This window comes from Dromaius novaehollandiae, chromosome 1, assembly GCF_036370855.1.
Source record: "Dromaius novaehollandiae isolate bDroNov1 chromosome 1, bDroNov1.hap1, whole genome shotgun sequence".
NCBI classification, from domain to species: Eukaryota; Metazoa; Chordata; class Aves; order Casuariiformes; family Dromaiidae; genus Dromaius; species Dromaius novaehollandiae.
Window position 1 is genome coordinate 211,303,426 of NC_088098.1, and position 27,321 is coordinate 211,330,746.

The window sequence follows — 27,321 nt, forward strand, 5'->3', positions numbered from 1 at the left end:
TCAGGGATGGAGCCATTTTGTCTAGCAGTAACAATTTTGGCTTTCAGATCTGTGGTTTTAGTTTCCCTTCTTTGTGAGGCTGACGGTGAGGCTATACTAGAGGGTGAAAAGCTTACCCCAACTCCTCAGTATATCAGATGTGACATAATTCTCTCTGGCAGTCTTATAACAAAATTTGCTAATTTAGAATATTTGAACTTATTGTGAACTCCTCCTTAAACTATTAGGAGCCAACGAGCATGCAGTCTGGCATGAGAAAGATCATTTCTCCTCATTGAGGCAATTGAAAAATGAATGTTTTAGAAGCCACTGACGATTTAATCATAGCAAAAATACACAGTCTGTAGTCTAGGGCAATTTACTAGCTTTGCGTGACACATAACTGACAGGTCTGATAGCTAACACTGCTTGGCAAAAAAGACATGTCTTACTCATGAGGATTGTTAGTATAATTTATTAGGTTCTAATCATGCACTTTGAACTATCAGAGTTAAGTTAGAAAGCAGTTACTGCACCAAGGCAATTGCATTATATTTTATATATTGTATAAATCTAGAGGGAAGGAGGGAGACAGAGAGACATCCAGCAGGAAGAAATATTCCTAAATTAATATAAAAGCCAAAGGGAGCTCTATAATCACCTAGCATACATTGCATTCCAGTATACACAGGGAGTAATTTTTTCCCTAGAAGCTGTATTAGGCTTGTGTTTTAGAAAGTTATCTATTTTATTTTGAAGACCCATAGTGACAAGTCTACCAGCTTCTATGGAAATGTAACCTAAACACCCTGACTACAAAACAAGTGCATCAAGTTCTGAGGCTGAATGTGTCAACTTCCAGCCATCAGATCATATCTATTTATCAACAACACCAAAATAACAGTTTTCTACCAGAGCTCTTCTCTAAGGGTAAGTATTTCCAGATGGTAATGTTTACATAGACACATCTCACACTTCATTAACGTGAATTTTTACAGTCAAGGAGGATGCTAGGGCTTTCCTCACATGGGCTTTGCACTCCAGAGCTTCATGGAAACAGTGAGAGTTTTTTTCAGAATAAGTCATTTCTGTAAACAGATATAAGACAGGGTTTCCAAAGGCAAAAATTTGCATTTGCACCCAACTTCTGTTAATTAGGTGTCCAATTGCCTTCTGTAACTCTAAAATTCTCCTCTCATTATACAGAGATTTGGGGTGCATGAGTGATTCAGTTTTGTCCCTCTGAAGTTTTTGAGCCAGCATGATGAAAGCAAGTACTTGACATACATCTCTAGATTATGCATGTGTTGTAAAAAGTGAAACTGAGTTAATTTGGAAAGGTAAAGCATTGTGCACCCAGAAAGTCCCACAGAAAAACAGATCAGTAGAAGACTTTTAGACCTGTTGCCATTTCTAACTCCTCCAGAAATCCCAGAAATTCCCAATGTTGTGAACAAAGCCTGAGCTTGGATTAATCAACTGTTTGCTCAGAAGCTTCATTCCCCTGATCTTCCCATTGCTGTAATCCTGCCATGACAGCATCTTTGCTTTTTCTCTTTTTCCCTAACTTCTGGGGGACTTGTGGTCCACCACTACAAGAAGATGTTGATAGGGAACTCACAGGGGTAGCAAGTTTGTTGTAAAATAACATCTATTGCTTTTTCCCCAGCCACAAGGTCTGTTGTCCTTTCAGGCATGAAATCATGCTTGACAGTTTATGCTTGAAAAATTCATAGTGACTATTACAAATTCCTTTATTGTATTCTAGGTGTTTACAACTAAATAGATTCTTTTTTTCCAGTAGTTTTCCATGGAAAATTGGGCAAACTGATCTGTAATCCCAAATATTCCTTGACTTCTCTAAAAAAAATCTCTAATGGTCTGCTTGAAATAATTCCTTAGGTACTCAAGGATGAATTTCAGCTGTTTTTTAAACATCTTTCTTGAGATACTTACTAAGTATTAGGTTTTTGCCTAGTTTAAAGACTGCTCTCCTTGTGTGTTCATTACTGCTCTAACAGGATGATCATGAATCCTTTTTTAAAGATGCAAAAGCAAAAAAATGCACTAAACCTTTCAGCTTTCCCAGTCTCACCTTTAAACATTGTTTCCTCCAACTATTTAGAAATTCATGTATTCCTTGTTTTTTTCTCTCTTATCAAATATTTTCTTAATATTTTTTCTAATCTTTGCTAATTAGAGTTCATTTTATATCTTGTCCTTTTGACTTTGTTCCCAAAAGCTCCCTAAAATTAAAAAAAAATGAGAACTTTGATTTTTAGAACAATACTAACTTGACCTAGCTTCCACTCTTTCTGTTTCTTCCTTGAGTTTCAGACCATCGAACGGCTCTCACGTTATCTCAGTTCACTGCTTCCTATCTTTCCTTTTTTGCTGTGCTTTTAATAGTCTTTCTTAAATAAACAGCTACCACTTTTGAGTTCCCTTTTACTTTAAAACTTGTTCCCTGTGAGATTTTCCACATCAACTCTGAATGCATAGCAATCTGGTTTTGAAGCTCATGTTTCTTATCCTTCTGTACTTCCTCATTCTCTTTCAATAAAATTCAAAACCTATGCCATTATGTGCAAGCTGCATTTCATTTTTCAATTTTCAGGCAGTTCTTCCTTGCTGATCAGAACAAAATCTGGAAGTATCTATGTTATACTTGATTCTCCATATTCTCTACTAAAAATATTCATGAACTTTTTTGGCCAGTTTGAATAAGATTTTATTTGGGAAGTCGCCCCAAACTATCTATAATCAGTAGAAAGAAATACACACTTCTACACCACAATGTTCATCTGACCTGTGTAAAATGTCTACTTTAGGAGAAGGTAAATCATACTCCAGAAGCAGCTATATCTTTCTGTTAGCAACAGAGGGAGCCTAAAGGGTTGTATACCCTGTTCTACTCATTTCCCAGTATTAACAAAGCCTGAACTTGGATTAATCCACTATTCGCTCATAAGAAGCTTAACCTATGTTACTTTATAGTTGGTGTCATCGTGCTGGCTTATGACAGCATCTGTGTTCTTATCTCCTTTTCTCTCTCCACAAAGATTTTCTTTTTCAGATTTATCACACACATCACCTAGCATGCAGTAATTATCATTTGGAAAAGCTTTGCAACCACTTCTTCCATTGATTTTCTGAACAACTTCTACTTCTCTAAAACAGTTCATGTGAATTAATATACCAGTTTAAATCACTGTGCTGATTACATACTAAAATTCCCCATATATGATATATAATGGTATATACATTAGAGCAAGTTTACATAATTATATTTTTCCTATTGGCTAAACAGTTAAGTTTAACGTTAAAAAAAAGGGACTCGCCAATTACACGGACAAATGCAACTATGGGCTGCAGAATTTGATAGACCCTTCCACGCGAGACGACAGAGTCATACATCATCCACAACACCATAGAGAAAAAAAGCATCTTAACTATACAGCCAATGCCTCTGCAAATAAATCCTGTAGAAAAGGCAAAGGGAGTATCTACTATAAACCTAAAACTATTTCACAAAGCCAAAGAGCAGTGAGCTGATGTTCCATGGAGAAAGGATTCCAGGCCTTATAGAGATCTCCATCATAAAGCCCATTTTGGGCATGTGCCCAGTGGAGAGAGTTGAAATATTTTTCAAGACAGTTGCAATTTGAAAAAAAAAGAGAAAAGAATTATTTTGAGAAGCAAAACCAAATGGTATTTCCTTTTTTCTTAGTTTTGTAACTAGGTAACAAAATGCAGTCTTTGCCCTGAGTAGTTTTACTGCTTTTACCATGTACAAAAAGTGGTTTTAAATTAGAAAACCTGAAAGCTTCCCTGTACCAGAGTAAGGGAAGGCAACCTGAAGGTCACTTCTAACTGCAGCAAAAGGAAGCATAAATATTTCCTATAAAAAGGCAGAGTTCTTACACTCTATCCTGCTCTTTATGCAGCACATTTTGGAGCAGAAATTGCAGAACATATATTGTTTGAATGCATATTTTTGCTACAGGTGTGAGTGAGAAGGCGGGCAGCAGTTGTGTGGGAGGAGAAGTGAGAGGAACTGGGTGGAAAGAGAAGTGTCTAAACTGTTTGTAAGGGAAAGAAAACATCTCCTCATGAAAATGATAGCAGGACAACGCACTGACACAAGGCAAGATCTGATCAATGTAAAAGATCACCTTCCCTCTACCAGGGAGAACCTTGTACAAAAGACCAGAGGCAGTATAGAGCTGAGATGTTCATATACCAGTGTTGCATACTCACCACAGATAATGTAATCAGCCAGCAACAGAAAATCCCACAGGATAGCTGTGCCAGCCCTTTCCCCAGGACATACTTATTTGATTCTCAGGAAGTAGCGGGGGGGGGGGGGGGGGGGGGGGGACACCGTCTTTCCCCTTATATGAATATATCCTGGTACTATGCTAGATCAAGAGGAATATCATACAGAATTTGGTTAACTTCATTCATCCAATTCAGGTTAGGCAGTAGGAAAAACGGAAGCAATGGTTTCTTTTAAGTACTACGTCACCCTCACAGTACAACCTGTTCTCTCTAGTATGCACAATGTGTGGCCTTACGACTCTTGGAAATCATTTGTGCACAGGAAGGTGATTTTTATTAAACAACAAAATATTGCCTAATTTTAATAGGCAATATAACCTTTACAATGGGAAGTCGAATTTTACAGTGCAAGGATGGCATCAAGGAACATTACGTTTTATTTATACTAGAGACTGCATTTCCCTAATAGATAGAGAACTTGGGGTTAGATCAGAGTTCAAGCAGCTTCTAAGTCCAGTCTCGGCCCAGACTTCTTGGAAGATTTTAAACAAATCAGTTAGTATAATTGCACCTCGTTTCCAGTATTATATGTCAATTAGTATTCAAAATGCTATTTAATAATGTTTAGATTAGACTTAATAATGTGACAAGATGAGAGGTAAGGATATATTCTGTCATACTGAAGACCATATATTGCTGATGTTTACTTTACTATATTTTAAAGACACAGAATCAAGAAGGTTGTTTTTTTTTTTTTTCAGTTTAGTAGTTAATCACAAGAGCATAATGAATTATTTCAAGAAGAAACCTGCACTAAAAAAATAAAAAATCCCACTTTGGTGGGGGGGGGGGGAACAGTTTATCATAAATTTAATACTATAATTTAATTCATTTTTTGCTACTTGAAACATTTTGTCATTGTCTACTCATAACATTTTCCATTATTCTCCTATTTGCCTTCAGGATTCAGCTATGACTCATTTCTTCTCTCTGTACAAAATCATTTTGAATATCGCTCTGCTTTCTGAGATAAGTTTTAAACATTTTCAGCCAATTATCTGAAAACATAAAAATATGGCTATCCCTGTTATTCTTAAGGTCTTTCAGAGGCAGAGCTCTGTCACTGCTGATCCTGCGATGCCATCTGGTGGCATCTGGGAAGAATGAACTCGAATTTCACCCCTCATTCATGGAGCCAGGGCTAAGGCATACAGTCTTCCATAGGGGCCCTGGAGGGCTGTACGCTTGGGTTCCTCGCTATGGCATATCCCGCAAAAAAAGGCAGAAACTGAGGCTGACAAGCTATGGAGTTTGCTCAAGCCCTTTGGGCTGACTCCAGGACTAGGAATAGAAACCAGGGTCTCCTCAAACTCGACCAAACTCTGCCCGCAAGGTAACACGTTAGCCCCTAAACAGGCTTGCAACAATTTATAACGCACCTCAGATGAACCTGGTCAGTGGCCCTTGGGACCGCTAAGTCTCAGCCATGCTATCACCATTCCCTAAACAAGACATAAGCACCCTGTATTTGGCTTTCCTACACCAGTGCTTGCTCTCTTGAACTAAAAAAATGGCACTGGGCTGGTGCGTTCAGCTCTTACCAGGCAGCTCAAGCCTGGAAAGCTTTCAAGCTCAAGGCTGGAAGCAAACCCCCACAATCCTCTTCCTTCAAGCAGACCAGTGTAATGCCCAGGATGATGGCTATTCCAGGTGCTGGAGGTGCAGTTCATGGGGTCTTGCTCTTTGGAGCATCCCAGGCAACAGCACGGAGAGGCAGTGATGCCAACCCACTTGCCAGATAGAACCATTTCTAAAGATCTCTGAGTACCCAACAGGTCACCCAAGAACAGCACATATTCTCAGCTACGTGGGGTTACACTCATGGATTTGCAGTCTATTTAAGGTATTTTTACAGGTACCCTCTTTGTAGGTGAGTACACACTTCTCTCAGCCAACCAATCAACATTTCCCCATGTTTGCAGCACAGGAATTAAGACTGTGCCATGATCCTCCTCTTCCACATAGGACACTGAGGCTTAGGAATGTAAGGCACCTTGCCCAAGGTCATACTGAAGGTCTATGGTGAAATCAGGAATTAAATCCAGGTCTCCAAAGTCTAAATCACTTACTACACTTCCTGTTTGAAAGAAACTTAACCAGCCCTAAGTTAATTAGAAATACTAGCTTTGAGGGCACTATTTGATCTTGGTAAATCAGATTTGTCATGTTTTGAGAAACAAATGGAAAAAACTGTTTCAGTAAGGACATAAATGTTTCTGAGGGATGAGACAAGAAGGAATAAATGGAGAGAAGCAGACCTGCTCTGTAGAGCCCTTATAAAATTAAGGTGTCTGGGACCCTTCACCAGACACTGGTCTAAGATTAATGAGCTCTAAAACTAGCTTGTGCATGAAATTTGTTTCATTTGAATATGGAAAATGGATTCATAATAGTTATTTGTGACTAAATAAGACAGCAGTGCCTGACTTGGTGATTGCCTGGGGATATGCATGCAGTCTAAATTAGTAACAATTTCCATCCCACTCTGCTCAATGAACAAATAAGCTCTTTTTGCATGACAAGTAAATGCTGCAGCGACACTGGCAAGTTTAATTAGGACTTATGGAAAACATTGCTGTGAAAGAGACAAGAAACAGAGTTCAAAATTCAACTGCAGCAGCACTCCACAGTCCTACTTTTGGCCACTTAGAAATAAAGGAAAATAGAAAATGGACTTTTAAAGTTATATCTGATCTGCTGGATCTCTGAATACAATGTACTGTGAAAGGCTCACAGCTGTCTTCCAATTAGCCTTCTCTTGAGGCCATCTAGACAAACAAAAAGTACATTGCATAATTGCTCTGAAGAAATTTCCATTTCTACTCTTCAGGTTTCTTATCTGTGCTCTTTTTGGCACAAGCATTTGCCTGCCTTGTCTCTTCATGTTGATAAGCGTGAGAGAGTCTATTTGGGTGGTTATTTTTGCAGTCTTCTATGAACCTTCTGCTTAGGGTTATCTTGAAGGCACCTGAACATTTCTTACTTGCCCTTTCTCAATTTTCTCACTATATTTGCAAGGGCAAGGTGTAGATGAAATATATCACGATAATCCTCACAATTTCAGGTTACTGCATTCTTTTGGTGTTAACTTGTCAGATTTTCCATATGCCACAGAGCAGCAGCAGTCACCTTTTTACAGCAAAGCTTTGACAGATGTGGAAGACAAATTCCCTTTTCATACAAGAGGCCAGAGGGCAAGACGCTCATAACAAATGTAGGAAAACCCGATTCGGCATCCTCCTGAAGGAATTTGAACATTTACAATGCCATAGGACCTTGCCACAAACTGCCCAGGCTGCAGCCATCTTCTCCCACTGCTGCAAACCAAAGGGCAGCCAGCGCTGTGTGATTCATGGGGACAGAAAGCCATACAGTGGGAAGGTGTGTGACATGCCAGCCTCGTGTGTAGCTCACTCATCTGAAACAAATAACTCCTGGGTTTCAGTTCTTTGGCTTAGGGCTGTTGATGTACTTCACATGAAACAGCCACAGCTGTATCATTTTGGTAGAGTTTCCTTTTTTTCTGTAAGGCGGCATCGCGTGAAAGGACACAACTACATTTTCAAGACTTTCATTGTCATTCAAAAATCCTTTACATTCAGATTGTTCCAGTAAGATGTTCAATTACCTTACAGAGTCTAAAACATAAATGCTCTGTTTTTGAATTGTATGCTATCAATATATACATGAAAGGAAAATTAAAACAACGTTTCTGAAACTAAGTATGCAAAATATAACCTCAGGCTATGCAGCCTTTTTATCCTCTAAAATTTGAAATGAATTTCAGAATGATCATCAAATTCATTAGAGGAGCAGAGATAATTAACCTAACCTAATTAACCTTATCTTGTATTGGGACATTTGCTAAGCAGTTTGGTGCACACTAGGTGGCACCCACAGTCTGGATGATTTCATCCTACTACTTTTTTTCCTCAAAGAAAAGATAAAACTGAGAAATATTTTCTGACTCAGTGGTGCCTTTTTGGGCAAAACGGAGATGGATGATGGGCTGAATTGGGAGGTGCTGAGGTCTGCACAGCCGCTGACCTCTTCTTTGTGTTGTTGCCATACTGCAGAAAGTACCAAGCAGAGAAGGGTGTCATTCTGAGCTAAGTGCAGCTAACACCATTAACAAATGCTATAAAAAGCAAGAGCAAACAAATAAAATATTCAGTAGTGAACTGTTGCCACCTTGGATTTAACTAACAAATGAATTACCATTTTAAGCAAGAAATAGCACAGCATGGAAACCAAATAGGCTGTAGGAAGCCTTCTTTGTGTGTCCTATGCAATATAGACAGAGAACAAGAAAAAGTAATTGGCTGGCGAAACCAAACACAAATACTTACGGATAAAATTTGATCTCCTCTCTGTAGTTCTCCGCTGAGATCGGCAGGCCCGCCTGCTAGGATGAAAGACACGAAAATGCCTTCCCCATCTTCGCCTCCCACAATGTTAAAACCAAGTCCTGTGGAGCCCTTATGCAGGATGATTTTTCGAGGCTCTCTGTATAGAAACAAAACAATAATGTTTATCCATTCAAAACTCTTACTGCATACACATCTCTCAAGGCATCTTCAGCATACTACATGTTGTTTAAGACATACTGGGCATGCTATTACCTAAGGAAACCACTTAATAAATGATATAAATGTATTAATTCGAGACCAGAGACAGTAGGAATTAACCAGGAGCCTTTTTTTTAACTCATGGGTGAGTCCAAACTTCTCTATGAACTCCTGTCCACTGCAGAAGTCTTCACTAAGTAAAACAGTGAATTTATTCAAAACAAACAAGCAAACAAAAAACCCTGAAGATATTTTATAATTTTAATTATAGTGATACTGTATACACAAATACAATCAATCTTGACATAATGCCTTTTTTTCTTTTAAGATCTAGTCTTGCTTTTTAAACAAATAAATGAACAAAGAAAAAGTTTAAAAAATCCAGGCAAGAAATGGCATTCATGTTCAATCCAAGATTTGGAGCAAATAACATTTATATGATCAATACAGAAGAATCCCATGAAAAGGTCTGGTTTGACATCAACAGGAACTCGCACTTGTAAGGTCACGTAATAGTGTTATCGCTGAACCAGGCTGAGGGATATTTGCTTGTATTTTAGCATTTTAAAAAGTTCTTCGTAATGACAGAAATCAATAAATAATAACAGCTACAATAAATAGTAACTGTTACACAGCACTTTCCATCTGTAGATTGAAAATATGTCCCAAAGGATATAAAGTTCATAATGTGCATTTTACTGATGGGAAAGCAGACAGAGGAGATGACTCTCCTAAGCAATCAGGGTAGCATAACTGAGACAGTGTCCCGGGTATTCTGATTTCCAGTCTTTACTGTATGTACCAGGCCTCAGACCTGCCTCTCTGCTGGGTACAGAAGCACAGACAACCATATATACAAACACACACCATATTTATCTGTACTTACCTAATTTCAAATACCTCTACTAAATTTACTTTCCAGAAAAAGAGTGCACATGCTGTTAATAAGAATACATGAAAATCTTAGGCCCAGGCCTGCAAATACTCACACGCATGTAGACCTAACCCTTCTGTGATTTTGCACAGAGACATAGAATCTTCTTATAATTCTTAATTTTTTCAATTAGTAATTACAAGCAAAAGGACAAGTACAAACACACACACAAAAGCTCCCAAGAAACATATTCCAGAGTGTATTAGTATTTCCTATGTACCAAATAACTGTTTTATACATATAATGGTTCTATGTAATAAGAATGGTATTTCGATTTCTTTTTTCTTCTTTTTTTTTTTTTAAGTGAGAGGGCAGAGTGATGCACTGAGGTATGTCTTTTTGGATGTGCATAAAGTTGTATGGTTGTATAGATGGGAACTTAGTCTTTACAGAATAATTCCAAAATCAGTAGGAATTTGTTCAGTTTTGCTCAACGTTAATGCTCATACAATATCTCCAGCCTGATCATGATCTTTAGATAACATCTCAGCTTGCTGATACTTAAGCTTGTTATTTTTGAAAGAAACAAATTAAAGAAGTTTTTCTGATAATGTTTTAAAAAGGAAATGACTGAATACTGAAAATGTTAGTCCTATTCCATATGGCCTTCCATCTCATAACCTTTTCTTAATTTTATATGGTCAGAAAACAACTTTGAAAAATACAGCTCTGAGAAAAAAGTCATATTCATATAAGTATATATTTATATATTCTTGAAGTATTTTTAACCAACAAGGATAGAAAGTGATTTTTTTTTTTCTGTCTTTTGGATCATTGCAATTGATTTGCCTTGTAGTAACACTTTTATAACCTCCTTAAGTATGTGCAGATTAGGTATAATGTAATCCAGATGTAAGAAGTCCACACAGGCTTTTAATTAGGAAGGGTGGCCTAAGGGTTGGGACAGAATTAGGGTAAGTGGATTGGAAGAGCGGGTTCCTTCCCCAGCATAGCTCATGAGCTGCTGAGTGATTTTGGCAAGTCACTCATTTCTTTCAGCTTCATTTTCCTCATCCACAAAATGATATGGTGATGCTTGTCTTCTTCGAGTCCTACGGATCAAAACTGTTTTGCGAGAGCTGAGCTACTACCATTACTATTTTGGGGGTATTGATGAAAAAGAGGCACTAAAGTCAAACAAATATATTTGCATGCTCTGCTGGTGGGTAATCAGAAGAGTTCTTATTAAAAATGAAACTGAGTATTGTTATATATGACAGGCAGCTTAGATCCTAACGTGAAAGCCAGTGCTATGGGCAAAACTAGGTCAATACAACTGCGTATCTGCTGAATACTCAGCTGTGCAGCTCAACAAAAAGTTGGCCCAGTTATTAATCCCTGTGTCTGATCAAGTCAGCAGATTTATGCCTAAAATGCTGTCAGCACTGTTTTGTAATTTTGGCCTTTTGACAGCAAAATTCACATTTTGTTCTTGGATGATTATGTTCGGAGGAAGCCCAAACAATAATGGGGATGTGGCAGAAGCTGTGATGAGAACACAATGGTTTTTGGCTCCTTGTCTTCAGCTTAATCAGGTCAATTTGGTCATGACTCAAATTTGGCCGTACAGAGAGACTGACCAACGGTGCCATACATTCAGATTTGTTTCATTTCTGAGTGTCTTGCAGAATCTAAATGGTGGATCCAACAAGGTGCAAGTGCTATTGTCACGATGATAGAAACAATCTTGGGCGATGATTGTATTGCAAAAACTACTGGAAATAGAAGGTATACGTCAGCTCACCAATGTGTTACAAATAACTCTCAGACTTTTGGAATATATAATAGTTCATGCTTGCATAGCGCACGTAGTCTGAAAAAGAACTGAAAGAGTACTTATGATGATAAAACTTTGTAGCATGCTATGAAGTTAACGTAGGAAGAGAGTTTCCTACTTAAAAAAAACTACAATACCAGCCACTGACCAGGTGATCTCTTATGAGTAATGTAGAAGTTATGTAGCAATGCTTTAACTCAACTCAAAGAAAAAGCTATGATAAGGCTAAAGATGAGAACATGACATATTTATTCATCTGGCATATAAAGTTATAGTCATCTGTTTTGACACGATGAGAAAAGAGCTCTAAGAACAGGTGCTCCAATTTCCCTTGTCAAAGGAGGCCTAGAGTAATATCTGGGAAGTAACATTAGGAAAAATGGAATCAAATAATTAAAGTAGACATGACGACAGAGTAAGAAGTGAAAGAAATGTAACTCAAACGTGAATGATATTTTCTTGCAGTAAATACACTCAGTAAAAATAATCTCTTCTCTACAGAAAACAGCAACTGAGGCAAAGTATAATTTCAGAGTAATTTATGTAAAAAATACATGTATTTCTGCTGAGACAATAGGTGGCACTCTATAGTTACTAAAAAGGAACAAACGGTTTTACTGAATGCAAGCTTCTGTCTCCAGCTTTAACTAGTTATCACATTTACAATTTCTTCTGTGATTAATAAGGCTGAAGGTAAGTTTCTAGGTGTTAACAAAGCGCGCTAGCACTTTAATTCTGTGTGCGCATGTTTTATGCCCTCCTGCAGCTTCATACCAAACACAAACAGAGAAGAGCAGCAGGGGAAATCAAGCAGAAATTAGTAAAGAGAGCGAGATGAAAACATTCCTGGACTGACAGAAGGCAGCAGAAGGCAAAAAAAAAAAAAAAAAAAAAAAAAAAAAAAAAAAAAAAAAGAAAAGAAAAAAAAGCAAAGAAAAGAGAGGAGCGGATAAAGGGAGAGACTGTGTCTGTAAGAAAAAAGGGAAAGGAATAAACAATAAAAATTGTGGAGAAAGAGGAAAGGAAGATTGACTGTCACAAATCATAACCAGGAGCAAAGGAGCACACAAAGTGCTGCAATCCAACACAAATTTACAAGCTCAGAAATCAATGGGAGAATCAGTTTGGATGGACTTGGTTACTTGCTGCAGGGAATGCGTCAGATCTGTTTCCTGTAAAGCACATTATAAAAGGCAGGCCTGATGTAAGAGCAAAGTATTATTAGATTAATATTTGAAAGCAATTAGTAGTAACAAAATCAGGTGGGTAAGACTTCAACGCTTAAGGAACTTTTCTTCTTTCATAAAAATGTGATTAAACAACTCAAAAAAGTGAGGCGCTTTTCCTCCTTAGCCTTTTTTTTGTTCATGTTTGTTTTATTTGCTCATCAAATTCAAAACATCCTAGTGGTTTGTATCGAGGATGTTTGTATTGAGTATTTGTTTTGACTGGTTTTACAGTAAGAAAATGATACGATAAAAATGTGAGTATCCCTACCATTTTTTATAGGTTGTGAGTCCATAGTAATTGAGGATTTAATTTAAAAGATTAAAAACTGGTCTGATAAATGATGGGGCAGAGCTTTATCGAAACAATTCTTATAATAGCTAACTGAAAGAAAATCCATTCCTAATTTGCTTTTTTTGTGCTGCTGGCTACGTAAAAGAATATAGTTAGTTTTATTATTCATCTCACATTGACATATCTCTTTCTATTTTAGTTGTATTATATATAAAATTGGGGTGTCAAAACTATTCGATGCTTTCTGGAACATCCAGAGGTATATAAAGAACACCAAGCCCTTTGAAATAGCAGACCTGAGATATTTCTTCAGGTCGATACAATCAGTGAGGTACCCCAGATCGGTGGAGACTTAGAAATATGGCTTTGATCTTGCTTCAGCTGCAGGCTTATTTTTTCTCCCCCCCCAAAATGCTGTTTGCTTCACAAAGGATATTGAAACAATACATCCATTCATGCACATGACGATCTAGCTTTGCAGTAACACACATCATAGAAAGCCCGTCAGAATATTTATTTCTCTTGCTGCTTGCACCCCGGTAGCACCCAGAGTCCCCCAGTAAGGCTACGCACGCTCTGTGTAGGTGCTGTATGCACATACTGCAACACAAAACATTCACACTACTTTAGCAGCAAATAGCAGAGTTCATTTTCATTACAACCTGTAATTGCTCGGTAACCTGCTATTTCATTTTATTAAATATTCTCATTCTGATGTACAAGCAGCTAAAGCAGTCAGTCCATTATCAGATGTTCATTTATTATATCACATAGCATAATATATTTTTTCTTAGTAGTTACCCCTTCTGCTTGAAATGAGTATTTTTCTTGGCTATTTGACTACAGCTTCCTTGGTGTCTCTTGTTGATTGATCGTTGGTATTAACCATAGAAGCAATACTTTATCCTAACTTTAAGGCTGACTACATTTTTTATGCAGTTATTCTCCAAACATCATGTCTAACTTGTCACAAACTTTGAAGTATATTTAATACAAGGGAACCTACTGGGAGCCAGGCTTCAACCTGAATGATGTACGCATGAGTGCACTAGCTTATACATGTGCAACTCTGTTTGTTTTGTGGGAACCCCTCTGGACTTCAACAGTCTTTCATTTTGTCCCTTATAAAGAAATTAAAGCCTGCACACCAGGCAATGTTTTCTGTTTACAGATAGCAAGATGGAGCTGGCAAGCAAGAATAATTTCTCGTTGGAAAAGTGAAACTGCTCTGCATTGTTACCCTGATGCCTGACATTTATCTTAAATGCACAGGTGTATGTCTCCCAGATTTGAGAAATCTGAACGCTACAATTCAATTTTGGACAATTTTGGACAGCTAACAGGCTCCATAACTTTGAAGGGAGATGACTATTCCAGTATACTTATTCATTTATAGTTTGTCTCACATAAGCATGTGTCTCTCTTTCCACAGTCTAGGAGGTGCATTATTTATATGCTAATAATCCAAAGTAGGTCCTGAAATCTGCATCTCTGTTGCACCTGCTATAGCAACACAGCCACTGTATACTAGAAAGGTTGCTTTACACCCTGCTTTCAAAAAAACTATTAGTTATACATCAAAACCACTTTTCTATATTTTCAGGAGTTGTGGGCATGAATGGTCCAGCTTTTCAGTTTGTAAGCAAAGCCTGATGAAATGGAAATGGTGATAGGCAAGCCAAATCACACTGTCAGGAGACAGGAACTATTCAAAGGCTGAGAGAATATCTAAAAATAGCAGTGCCTCTAAGCAATGTTTTGAAATATCAATATACAGTCCTTCAGTAGCAAGCACCCAGGATTACTTTATATACAGGATACTTTGGAAACACAAAGCAGTCTGTAATATCTTTCCTGTTAAGAATAAAAATTCTTACCCTTAGTCATGGTTCAAATTCTGTTTATTTATTTATCAATATTTTTATATATATATATATGAGACACTCAGTCATATTGAGAAATTATTTAAAAATTTCCATCAAAACACTCTCAATAAAATAAGTTGAAATCCCCGTTTCTAAGCAGCTCAGCAGAAGAGATGACTGGTATAAATGGTAGCATGTAAGATACAGTTTAGTCCAAATGTCTACTGCAGAAAGAATAGCTATCATAGACCACTAAAATCATAGCTTTGTCAGATAGTACAGCAGGATTTCCAAGTAAGAAGTTTTCATTTTCATCCAGTATTTTTCCTGTTTTAAATTTTCACAGTTAAAATCATTCCTTAAAACCACTTCAAAAAACTCAGATTAACAATATTTTCAAAAGCAAACATTATAGTTTTCTTGTTTTTAAACCATGCAAATAAAACATTAGGGAAGTTATCAGTGAGATTGCGCTAACTTTACAAAATACTTCTACCAACAATGACATCAAACACCTGTGAAGTTCACACCATTATAGGTATGATAGATCTGTTCTCCTCATGTGCTCTTATTGAACGATGAAGGATACATGGCTTGAATATAAAGAAAACTTAGGCTTTAAGGACATCTTGATTTTTCTTTTACTTTGACACCTATTTTTTGCTATACACAAACTGCACAAAAGCATGCCTTAAAAAATAAGAATTGGTTTTAAGTGTGATCTCATTACCTAGGTTAAACATCTATTAAAGTTTTTTAAAAATCTGTTCTAGACAGCTCAATTATCACATATTCAACAAGATGGAAAGGAATAAGTGCCAGTGAATCCAATTCTACCTATATTTCTTTGTCCCTCCCATATTTCAGTTCCACTTCACAGGACCCAGTTATTCTACTACTTAAATGACTACACAGCCACATACAGCCAGCAAGCAGGCCATACATCTAAGCGTGTGCTAGAAAGCCTCGTAGGTAAAGCAGCCACAAAGTGCATCTCAAAAGCAGTATTATGAATCACTTTAGCAGAGGAATGGTGGAAACCCAGTTCCTAAAAGAGAACAATAACTTTGCTTTGACCTCAAATTGTATTAACTATAAACATATTTAGCAGCATGGACTTCACCAAAACATTAGCATAAATTGAGCTTTACTATAATGGAATATTTAGGGCTGAACTGATTACTTATATTTGCTCAGCAGTGTAACAGGCTAACAGATCCACTTTCCCATGTAAAACGAAATATGACTCAGTTTAAGTTGATTAGTAATAATTACAAGCCACATATTCTTCTATCTCCCAAACAGCAGGAGATCTGTAATATCAATTGCAGATTTCTTATGCTCTAATGAATCATACACAATATATGCAAGCTGTCTGCATGGCCAGTACAGATTTTGCAGTTTATCTAAAAATTCACATAGACAGATTGATTTCCAAATTCCAACAGGAATTGAAACCCACAGGGTATCCTGTGATTTATGGAGTCCAGTAGACCAAGTCAAAGACATCATAATAAAATTTCTTTCCTTAAATCTCAATTTAGCAATTTGGGGGAGGGGCAATCACTATTTTAATTGTAAGTTTGTTGTCAAAGCTTGTTTTTTTCTTATTTTTAACATCAATTTATTCATCAGTTGATTTGATGAAAGGGCAAGGGGAGGCAATATGTACATGTCTCTCTAATGTCCCTCTGTGTTCATTAGAGAGAAGCACATAGATAAAGGAAAAAAAAGTTCAAAATGAGGGTGGTTGAACATTGGGACAGGTTGCCCAGAGCTTGCGCAACCTCTGCCTTTGGTGATCGTTGCAGCTCCAATGGACAAGGCCCTGAGCAACCTGATCTAACTTTGAAATGATCTCTGCTTTGAGCAAGGAGGATGGATGACAGACCTCCATGCAGACATGGGGGAACTGGGGATTGTGCAGAACCTCAGGCTTCATTTCTAGAATTACCTCCCAGATGAGAGCTCTTAAGCCGTACGGGCCTTTCATATGGTAACTTCATTATTCTATCTCATTTTCAATGAAAAATTAATACAGTAGTTCCCACGTGTTTTAAACAGAAACTTAAAATAATTCCTAAATCTGTTTTTCAATTGCTTAAAACTATTTTGTTTTGACACTTGTGAGAAAAATATCTCAACGTTCACTTAGGAGTGGATTTTTTCACATATCTATCATTTTACTTTCTGACTGCACCACAATAAAGGTGTAACATAAAACAAAATACAGGCAAGATGACATCTTTCCTGCGTTGAAACTTTGGATTCCTGCTTTTATCACAGCAAATAAAGGCTTTACAATAGGATCTGAGAGTAGCCAATGACAAGATATTACCCATGCCTACAGAATATGTCAGACGTTCCCACATTTTTTTTCCCAGTCTCATGTTCATTGATTTAAGATGCCTCACCAAATCATGTACTCTGGCCCCCAGGCACAACACCGGTGATTTTTTTTCAAAATGCAGTCATTTGGGGCCCTATTTTATTAATAAATCCAAAATATGAATTGATTTGTGTGCATTTGATATGAAAGGCAGACATGTTAAAGAACTGGGGCAGGTAGTTTCAGTGCCTTGGAGAGTCTCACTTTGCTCATTTTTGAAAGCATAATAAAAAAGTTCAGAGATTGCTTGCTTATTGGGTCACTTGTACCTAAAAAAAAGGGGAGTGGAGAATCAAATCCAATATTTTCTTATAGGGTGTTTGGAAACTATGCCAGCCAGTGCAACCAAAATTTAAGTGATTCAGTGTTAAATATCAGATCTTCTGATATGATGAAGATGCAAGACTGTCAACTGCAGTTGTGAATTATTCACTTTTTTACCAAGTAATTCTGTTAAGGTGTAGTCAGCTAAGTACTCTGAACTATGCTTCTGCAATTAATTTATATATAGACAAATATATATACATACATACACATACCAGCATGGGATTATTATTCTATATCAGTACATCTACCTTAGTTTTGGACACGGTTAGCCTTGTCAAAAAGAGCTCATGCAAACATTTATACAATAGGGTAAGCCTTTGGGGGATTTCCATGATTAGTGGGAATCGTTTTACAGCTAACACATGTAAATATTAACTCTAGTTAAGTGAGGTGAATTGAAGGAGCAGCAGCCAGTATACCTCCATGACACATATTCACGGCTCTGTGAAGGCCAAACCTTTCACTATAAATATCTCAAGAGAATTAGTACTAATTTGCATGAATTTATGTTTACTTGTGCATCTCACAGTTAATCTTTGTGGTACATGATAATACGTGTCGTTAGCTTCTATGTCTACATGGTTAATTCAGTTTCTGGCTTAGTGATATCTGAGAGCTCTACAGGCAGCTTCGACAGAGAATCATCTTACCCTTCCACAGAAATGGTCCGCTGCAAGCTCACTGTGGGTGGACGTGTCGCAGTGCTGTGCTGGGAATGACTGTATGACCAAGGAAGAATAGAGAGAAGTATTTGTTAAAGAAATAGAAATTTCTCTTGTTCTTACTGTCTCTAGCAATTTAGCTAACACCAAAACAGAAATAACAATTAGATTATTTTATGTGTCCCTGATGCATTTTGACTTCGGTGATGCTGATCTGCTCAAAAAAAGGCTCAACCCAATGATCTGTTGTTTTATAACAAGTCTCATTCCTCATTAAAAACAGACAAGGACAAGAATAATTCTTCCTTATCTTTTCTCTTTTTAAATATATATATGTCATTCAGGTACTTAAGTAACTCAGATTTTAATTGTTGTTCTGAAAAATATACTAATCATAAAGTACAAAACTAATTTGATAGTGAGAGTTATAATAGTAAAGCATGACGTTCTCAATCTAGTTTTTAGTGCTTGCCAGAAAAAATGCTTAGTGAAGGAGTACACATGCTACTTATAATTGCACCATAATGTAACTCTGAATTGTACAAATTTCAATCAATATTCACTATGCCTATTATTTCGATGAGATTTTAGATAGCTTGAGTTATTTCACATAAAATTTTATCAACCTAAGGCACAACATGCAGAAAAAACATGACATTTTCTAAGGAAAAGGTAGCCTTTGTGAGAACCACATTAACAGCAGAAAAATCATTTTGATTTTAAAACCTGAGGTCTAATGGCTTCTCTTGTAAGTTGTGTTGTCACGACTCAGGAACCTGAAAAGTTGTTACTATCTTACATAAACCCAGTATATTATGCAGTATACATTAACTTCACTGGCGTACTACAGCCTATAGAATATCATCGAATACCTGCATGTAAATATAAATTGATAGTAACACAACTTCAGTCAATGGTAGTGTGTTTGAAAAAAAAAAAAGCAGAAGCATCTGCATGTATACTATGACTGGTTTAAAAGGCAACATTACATAGTGAGATCAAGAATTAATATTGAAAAATACAACTAAAAAAATTAAGGCAATTTTATATCACTGAGTCTGCTAACTGCAGGTTTTGTCTTGCTTTCAAACTTTATATACAACTCAAGCTGTTTGTTCAGAAGAAACAGAGCTTATTTTCATTAAGAGCTAAGATATTCCACATTAGTGAGCAACATATCTATTTTATACACATTTTCTCCTGTAGCATAGTCAGTATTTGCTGTCTGACAGAGGAGATGTGATTTTTGTAGGTAGCACATGGAGTTGTGACACATGATATCACATCACAGGACAAACAAAAGGTCTGCTATCTGGTTGTATTTCCAGTTGGGACCATTATACTCTTGCTTCATTGTAGGAAACTGCTGTACTCATCCATATGCTGAATATTTCAGAAGGTGCATGGGAAAATATATTCTCCTCACAAGAAGAACTGCAGAGCTTTTATCTATTTTATCACAAAGCACAGGATGTACAGAAGTATCAGGAGTCTCCTCTGGCGCCATGGTATGAACAGATTTGTTGCTGAGTTGGATGAGCATTGCCAAATAATATTATATGAATATTAGTTAAAATTTCACAAAGAGTTTGCTTCTTGCAAATGACTTAGAATGTGCATTTTTTAACTACCTTCTAGTGTTCATGCATTTTTCAAAACTAAAGGGTTAAGTTGTGGCTTTTCTTTTGTCCCTCTCTCTCTACAGAGCTGGAAGGGAATATATATCATTACAGTCCTATACTGGCCTCCCATACTAAAAGAATAAGGGGTAGGAGAAGAACAGCCTCCACACGGAGCAGTTCCCCTGTACACACGAGAAGGAAGTGGCATAGCACAGCCATAATTCCTCCTTCTTTTCTCCATGTTGTTTGGCTCTCCAAAACATTATTCTCCAAAGCTGCACCAAGAGACGCAAGAGTATGGCTGGCACAAGGAACAAGAACCCAATGGAGAGGAGGAAAGACGATGCATGTTGTGGCCCTCTAAGTTGCACTTATTTCAAAGTCTGTTTCCAGAGAAAGCATGACAAAGCCATTCCTGAGCTCTACTGTGGATGCCAAATGGTATATACTTTGTGGGTAAGAGAGGTCTATTAACAAGACATGGCAAGGTAGAGACTGAATGACTGACCCAGGAATCTGGCTGCATATTTCACAAATATCTGCACACGACACAGTGTAAATCTCAACCAAACCCCTCAGTTTTAAGTACTCTTCTCCTGTTTTCCAAAGGAATGCTGCCATAGGAAAATGAAGCATGATTCCAGAGAAAGAAAAAAACCGGAATCTGTCACTTTTTCAAGATCTCCTCCGTATTAGAGCCATGGTATACTGTTACAAGCAGAGCTGCAATATTTATATCCAGTCATGACTAACTGAACTGGCTTGAATTGTGAAAGTATTTTTTCTTCCCCCCCCCCCCCCAAATTTTAGCATTTCACGATTTTTAATACCAGAAAAATTATTTATAAAATTCTGATCAGCTTCAAAGTGAGCAAAATTAGGAGAGCATTAAAGATAGCATTTTCAGCTGTTAAGTATAAAAAGTAAATAATTTCCTATCTACCTACAAAATTAATAACAGAAAAAGGTCACAAAAATATCTGGAATAACATACAGTTGGCGTAGCTATGTTTGAATGTTGCAAGTAAAATAGCAGGCCACACTCACCAAATTTTAGGGAATGGTATATTATTGCTCTTGTACTGGAATTCTCAAAATGAAAAAAGGGGCCAATCTGATCCCTGTATTAGACTCATAGTCCCCACCTTAACAGCAATGATGCATTTTACTGCTGAATTCAACTAACTTTGAGGATTGATACTTAAGCCAGGCTACTTAGTGTGAAACCTAAAGATTATAACCTCTCAAACAGATCACATTATTTAAAATCATTTTATATAATGGATGAATAAAGATTGAGAATTTTGTCATTATGTGATTCATGATGGCTTTATAAAAGAACTGCTGTTTGACACTGCACACTCTTTGACATGGAACAAATTACTTCTCTGCATGTATATTGACCCAGACCTAAAGCAGGTATTGTTTGCACTGATAAATTTATTCTTGCTTTTCAGTATTCATTGGACAACTTTTTATAAATACAAATTATTATTCCTTAAAATGTATCATTACTATTTTCAAAGGTTGTCAAAAACACTAATTATAAACTTGCTAAGCAATATCACTGTTGGAGTGTAAAATTGGAATGAGAGCAAACAACATTTCCAGAAATGATTAGGAGCACCAGGTTCCTTGATTTTGGGTGCCCAGTATAAAACACTTCCAAAGGCCTGCTTTGCCAAAAGTCATCCGTTTCAGAAAATCAGACACGTAATGTCCCGTCAGAGGAGCAGGGTACCCAGAACCCCCTAATCACTCTCCGCAGTTATATGAGAATTCATACTATGCCATCACTCCCACTGGGCAGTTACCCCAGCACAGTAATTGCTATGGCTGGGGTAGGAAGCAGCCACACCAAATTAACCAAAGCCTTATCCAGATTTGGCAGAATGGAAGAAGAAGATTATTCAGAGGGAAAAGCAGAAGCAAAAATCTTCAACACATTTTAATGGTGGAGGGAAAAAACCCAACTAGGATGGCACTATTGTTTTCTAATAGATGCTGTATTAAGTAATATAATCCCATAATAAGGATGAATTAAAGCTGTAATTTCATTTCAGTATTCTGCTGAAATTATCAAACACTCAAGCACTAGATGTCATCAGTATCCCTCACTGGAATTACTACCTAATTATGTAGAATGACACAAGGAACCTTATACCTTACTCTTTCTAAGTGAGGAGCTCAAGTATGGGCAATATTCCCCTCCTTAGACACTCCTTTCAAATACTAGATATTTGTGGTGTACACTTTGAGTGAAGCCTTAGTCTCTTTTCTTCAAAAATAATTCTTAATTGGTGTTATTAAATCTCTTTTTTTGGGGTCATTTATAAAGTGTGATGCTCAGTACAAGTTTATACCTTCTAAAACATTGCCATGCATACACTGCCAGCTGAAAATCAAAATGCAATTTTAAACTGTTTGACAGAAGTGGCTATTCAACTGGAGACAGAAATAACATTTTGATGTCGTTCCTAACTGACTGTCTGACTTTAAAAGATAAAGCTCCTGATGACATCTTTGACTTCTGCCAAAGTGGTGGAACCAGCAGAAATGCTTAACATACTTGTGCATGTGCCAAAGATCATGTACCACACACTTTGCAGTATAAAAGAAAGAAAATATCTAATGAGTTACTGCCACTGACATTTTTCACGATGAGTGCTTAAACATTAACACAGTCATCTCGAGATATTTAGGTAAGAAGCATATTTTTCAATTCACAGATCTAAGTATTCAAAGTTTGCCATTTAGGTTTATAAAAATGCTACCCTTTCTCTCAAATGCTACAGAATTAACTTCTCAATAGCTTTAATCATAACAAAAAGATATTTCAATATACTACTCAGAAGTACTCCAGCCACCCAATTTGGGTTTTCTCAAACTCCCACAAACCCTTATTCCTGTAAAATATTACAGTTTTAACTTAATTCCATTTAATTTTAGTTCATCAAAACAATGGGAATATACTATTTGTGTGAGAGTTTATATGAGTGAAGGAACAAAGAATGTTCTGAACGATGTTCCCAAGTTCCTAACTCTGAAGCTGTGGCATGGAAGAAAAGTATATAAAATGCATTTGCCTATCTATTACACTCCATGCAAAAAGAACAATATAAAACTAGAGCTAAGGGTTATTCTTTATTATTCACAATATTAAAAAAAGAAAGACCAAAAAATAAAATACCAGAAAAGTACCACCTGGGCAGCGGTGACGGAAATGCTAATACTATTTGTTTTTATGATGTATTCTCAGCATGCTGTTTCTTATGTCAAGGACTGGAGGTAGCAGTGTGGTTGTTTATAAAGCATCTAACCCTTTTCTTTGACAGATGTAAAGGTTTAAAAAGCAGAGAACTGGGCAGCATGCTTTAATTCTATTAATGTAGGGTTTTAATTCAGTTCAGTGAAGTGAAACCAGCTTTTCCTGATGCTGCCAGCAGCTAAACTTCTAACTTAAATGAGGTTTTGCTTTCCTATGGGATTAATTAAAAGACCAGAGAGTGCTTTTTCAGTATTAATTTTATCTCAGCTACAAACAGCTTGCTAATATCCAGTACTGACAGTTACTGACCCATAATAGAAGTATCAAACTAACCAAACAGCCTCCCATCAGAAGTAAATAGGAAGCTTCAGAGAAGAGAGCATTCAACTCTGCTACTTTCACATCACCCTCAGGCAACAAAGCCACACATGAGAGGCAACATAGTCTTTTCATGCACAGGCACATCCAGTGGGAATTTCTGGAGTGAATTAGCAACTAGATCTCATTTTTTAAAATGGTATCTCAACATATTTTCTACAAATAGTATTGCTAGGCTAAAGAGTTCATGGAAAAAAGAAAAGACATGAAATGAAGGATTAAGCTGTGGCGCTGCCTACAACAAGGCAGGAGAAGACCACATCACATCTCTGTTCAGGTCCTCTGGACTACCTTCTCCCAAACAAGTGAAGTCAGCAAGATTGCTCACCTCTTCCTTCCCTCCTTCCTTCCCCAAACAACAGCTGAAAAGAGGTGGTTAGCTACCCGCCCTAACTTAAAGCGTGTGAGTTAGTGCAGCACTAAATTAGCATCGATGTAGGACTACAGAAGAATGCAAGGAGAAACTGTGACTCAGAGGAATGTTTCAGAAGTGCAGTGGTTCCTGGAATTCAGCTAATTATACTCCTCTGCTAGCAGTGTGCCTAAGTCAGCACCTGTGTTCAAAGCGGTGAAACATCCACTGATTTCAAATCTATCTCCTTACAGCTGAGGTAATTGTCAGAGGTAATGATAAGCTTTGAAATATATCAAAAATATGCTTATCTTAGACGGAATTTTTATCTTAGTCTGAAGTATATAATAGTTTAAACAGCTGAAGAAGTTTGGAACTACGTGTGGCAGAATGAAAATCTTTAAGAATATTATTGAAAAAAATAGAGAGATTATATTGTTGGATAAAATTTCACATGCAGTCTAATCTTTATATAGGTAAATGCAGACTAAGAAATGTGAAGAAAACAGCATCAAGAAAACTAGTCATCTTGAATGAAAACTGTAAGAAAAATACCGTGGCAAATTGATATGAAATTAAGTGCAACAGATGCTTAAGGAGCATGAGACTTGTTTTAATGACTGAAGCATGGTACAGTGTTCTTTTGGGAGGTTATTCTGTTCTAGCCTTCACTGTTAGGTACTGATTTCTACTTTATCATACTTTTTCTTTTTTTTTTTTGCTTAAATTCCTCCCTTTCATCCCACCATTCTTCTTATTCATTAGTTTCCATGCTCATACCTTTTCCTCATATTTTGGAGGAACTTGGATTTTTAGAAGTGGGACATCTAAGTCTCCACAACAGTGTTTAGTTGTTGGAAAAAAAACAGTTTCAAGTCTTTCTACTAGCCTTCATTTTTTTTTTTTAATTCCTGTTGTTTATATTACTATAAGGGATATGAGGAACGACCAAGGCTCACTTGGGAGCTCAGATATTCATTGATGAAGTTAGTCTGAGAATTTATAATGCATGAGGGCTGAGGTTTACTTGTCAAAATATTTGGAACAAGTGAAAAACCTGGGTAGGGTCAGGATGGAGAAGAAAAAAAAAGAGGGAAAAATAGAAAAGAGAAAATCTCACCTTCTCACTCGCTTAGCCAATGTCACATGGCAATGGTCCATGAATATAACAGTTGAGTTTGGCTTTAATTACAGTTGTGAAAGATGATGTAGTGCTACTTTTGTGAATTTAAATAGGGAACATTTTTTAGGAATGACAGAAAGCACAACTTACCTCATGTGCTCTGCATGGCCTCCCAGTTACCCACACCTCGTGGCCCTCTGGCTACCAGTGCCTGATACGATGAGTTTACAATTCCTCATGGAGAATGTGGCTGTCACCTTCCTCCCTACTCTTTGACATGATGCTTCTGTAATTCAGCAGAACTAAGGCTTTTTTGCCATCCTGCTACACTCAAATGCCATACCTCATTCACGGTTCGCTGTCACTCCTAATTCTCTTTTGGCATTAGCCCTTTCCAAGCATTAATATTCCAATGAACAGCAAAGGCTATAAGAGAATTTGAGACAGCTTGATCTCTGTGTGGCAGAACAACAAGCGCTCTGGCTGGATAGAAAGAATTCAGCTTCACCAAAAGGAAAATGCATGCTATCTGTATAGCAAAATGGCTGAAGCAATCAGGTTTTCTGTAATGTAACAGAAAGAAACACTTACTTTGGGATAAAACATCTATTAAGAGCGTCTGGAGACACTAAATAATCAGAACATGCTGAAATAACTCAAAGGCTGAATGCCAAAGCTTGTGGCATTATATGGCTGGCTGGAGTCATTTAGTTTCTCACTCATTTTACGTGTATCAGTATTTGCCACGCTTAATTTCAAACGCCATTACTTTTCATATTAAAAACGGAAAGCAATACTGTTTGCAGAAATATATGTACAATTTCTTCGGGTTTTGACACATGTGAATAAGAGCAGGAAACACGAGTTTGTAAGTAGAAACTCAGATTTCCCGATTTCCAGTCCTTTCCACTGGCCCGCTCTCCTTCCCACCGCACACCGCTGGCATAATCGCATTTACCCTCAGCACCAAGAGAAGACGCCTGTGGCTTCCGGCCACCACAGCGGAGGCCCTGCCGCGGGGCACTCCTCCAGGCAGGAGCACAGGGGCCACCCAGCATGGTTTCCGTCAGCTGCACACCGTGCTGCCCCATAACACCAGGGCTGCTCTACACTTCCAGAGCTGCGAATTGCTCTCATAATGAAACATATTCATCGCACACAAAGTTCATTAGGTTCCCATGTGAATAGCAAAACAAGCATCTGCCTCAAAATCCCTTCCTGTTCCAAGCAAATGTGCAACGACGTTAGGAGGGACTTGAAAAACTGGTTAAGTTTTACGAAACTCTGACTCACAAAGATTTGATGGAAATCAAGGAAATCTTACATACGCTAGTAAAAACTCATAGAGGCGCAACAGGAATTCAGAAATACTGTAAACTAGTAAATTGTTCCTACTGACACTGACAGCCAGTAAAAGCTTGAATTTCACAAAGTATAATGACCAGAATTTTTAGATTAACTGAATTCTTTTTGTCAAAGTTCAATTTCATAGGGGATGTGCTCAATGGAAGGATAAGAAAACCAATGATTAAACAATCAGATATCAGAAAATTCTGGAAAGACCTCACATTTTCAGACACTTTTCCGCTACTGTCCTTGGAAGTTCATCTGAAGTTACAAATACTACTTGTAAGAACACTGACAGCTCCTTTCCCTTCAGGAATTAGACATCTAATTCCAATTCAAGGTCCAAAAAAGGAAGTATTACGTGATTTTAACACAGAAGTCTGCAACGGTAGTCTTGCTGTTAACAAAATGGACAGAGACTATGACTTAATGGTTACAATGACTTTTTGTAACACGGCATTTGGTGCTTACGAAAGCTTAGCTTTGCTTTCTTTTCTGAAGGACAGGTGCACTTCTTTGCACTGAAGACGGCACTGTCTTGTGAAAAGTAATTCATAGGACTTTCATCCTGCATCTACTTTTTTTAAGAGTAGGGAAAGAGTAAATAAATAACACTAATGTCAGATCTCAAATGACTGTAACCTATTAAACTACTTGGCAGGGTTTCTTACCTATCTCCATCAAAGGGAAAATAAGAACATGAAGTTCTCCTCACGGTAGAGTTATTGTGATGAATTTTGCTCATTCAGGACAAAGTATATGGGTAATGACAATTAATTAAAGTGATTTCAAACAGCAACAAAAAACTGTCTGATGCCAAACCATAGCGTACCATAAACAAATGCTTCTATATCCCATTAGATTCTGT

General features: G+C 37.2%; 1 protein-coding gene across 7 annotated transcripts in view; it reads right to left on the bottom strand.

Moving 5' to 3' along the window:
• Window positions 1-27,321, bottom strand: part of DLG2 (discs large MAGUK scaffold protein 2) — a 999,439-nt gene that overhangs the window by 226,805 nt on the left and 745,313 nt on the right. For all 7 annotated transcript variants that reach the window (XM_064505171.1, XM_064505176.1, XM_064505174.1 and 4 more), the window contains 2 exons: window positions 18,352-18,420; window positions 8,670-8,826 (listed from right to left, as the gene is read on the bottom strand). In XM_064505171.1, coding sequence (XP_064361241.1) covers window positions 8,670-8,826; window positions 18,352-18,420 — 226 coding nt within the window. The remainder of the gene's footprint in view (window positions 1-8,669; window positions 8,827-18,351; window positions 18,421-27,321) is intronic.